Source organism: the organism of the source record quoted next (assembly GCF_019968955.1).
Source record: "MAG: Porospora cf. gigantea A chromosome Unknown PgA_NODE_7515_length_1498_cov_1928.38, whole genome shotgun sequence".
In the NCBI taxonomy this organism is placed as follows: Eukaryota; Apicomplexa; class Conoidasida; order Eugregarinorida; family Porosporidae; genus Porospora; species Porospora cf. gigantea A.
In genome coordinates this window covers 1-1,498 of record NW_027151885.1, presented here as the reverse complement: position 1 = coordinate 1,498, position 1,498 = coordinate 1, and the positions used below count along the sequence as shown (strand labels likewise).

Genomic DNA, 1,498 nt, shown 5'->3' with positions numbered 1-1,498 from the left:
TTGCCCGGATCTCTAGCCTTCATCTCTCAGTCCGGCGCCATGTGCACAGCCGCTCTAGACTGGTCTATCCACGAGAAGGTCGGCTTCTCTGCCTTCGTTTCGGTTGGCAACATGGCGGAGGTCTCCTGGGGTGACATCATCTACTACCTTGGTGAGGATCCCAAGACGTCTGCCATCCTTATCTACATGGAATCCATCGGTGACGTAAGGAAGTTCATGTCTGCTGCCAAGACTGTCTCGAAGCGTAAGCCCATCATAGTTCTGAAGGCTGGAAAGTCGGATGAGGCTGCTGCCGCGGCTGCCTCTCATACAGGATCTCTTGCTGGTTCTCACGATGCATTCATTGCCGCCATGAAACGTGTAGGCGTACTGGTGGTGGACTACATCTCAGAGCTCTTCGACTGCGCTCTCTTCCTAGACAAGCAACCGCGTCCTGCAGGACCCCGTCTGATGATCATCACCAATGCAGGAGGCCCTGGTGTGCTCGCTACGGATGCTACCAGCTGTGGCGCTTGTGAAATCGCAGAGATGGAGCCAGAGATTATCAGCGAACTTGACAGCTTCCTTCCCTCTGCGTGGTCTCGGGCCAATCCCATTGATGTCCTCGGTGACGCTGGGGCGGATATCTACACTAAGACGCTGGAGGTGGCAATGAAGTCCAAGAATTGTGATGGAGTCCTCGTGATTCTGTCCCCTCAGTCCGTCACTGAACCTCTTGCTACCGCCAAGAGCCTGGCTGATGCCGTCGCTAAGATGAAGGAGGCTGGAAACCACACTAAACCCGTGATCGCTTCCTGGATGGGGGGTCAGTCTGTACTTGAAGGCTTCCATTATCTGAACTCCAACGGCGTGCCCACCTTCAGACAGCCGGACGACGCTGCACGCACCTACTGCCAAGTCTACAAGCAGACTCGCGACTGGCACCTTGTCAACGACTACGTCGAGCTTAAGCTCGACCAGCCTGACTGCGACAACGGCGTCAGCGCCCTTGAGATTCTGAAGGCGGCACAGGACGCTGGTAGAGACATCCTGTCGGAGGACGAGTCCAAGAACGTCCTGAAGTCCTACGGCGTCCCCATTGCTGACACTATCGTCTGCACTACCGCCGAGGAGGCTGCTGCTGCTGGGCAGAAGGTTCTCTTCCCTTGCGTACTGAAACTGCATTCCAAGACCATCACTCATAAGTCCGATGTCGGAGGCGTCCTGTTGAATGTTAAGGATGCGGAGGCTTGCAAGGCTGGATTTGAGACCATCAAAGCCAACTGCGCTCACCACGTGGGCGTTGAACACTTTGAAGGCGTTACCGTCCAGCCCATGCTTGATTTGTCCGCGGGCATTGAGCTTCTTCTTGGAGCCGTCTGCGACAACCAGTTTGGACCTATGGTGGTGTTTGGCTTCGGTGGTTGCATGGTCGAGATCTTCAAGGACACGTGCACGGCCATTCCCCCTCTTACCGTGACCACCGCGAAGATGCTTGTCGAGTCTACCAAGATTCATA

The 1,498-nt window shown here is 55.5% G+C and overlaps 1 protein-coding gene across 2 annotated transcripts; it reads left to right on the top strand.

The window, feature by feature from the left end:
• Nucleotides 1-39: 39 nt before the first annotated feature.
• On the top strand, nucleotides 40-1,498 carry KVP18_002982 (uncharacterized protein; the record flags this gene model as incomplete). 2 transcript variants are annotated; one of them, XM_067954347.1, is made up of 1 exon in its annotated part: nucleotides 40-1,498. In XM_067954347.1, a coding segment is annotated over one exon (1,459 nt), but the record flags the coding sequence as incomplete, so codon positions are not given. The 2 variants fall into 2 exon arrangements, with proteins under 2 accessions (XP_067806428.1, XP_067806429.1); XM_067954348.1 differs by having other exon boundaries at nucleotides 40-1,476.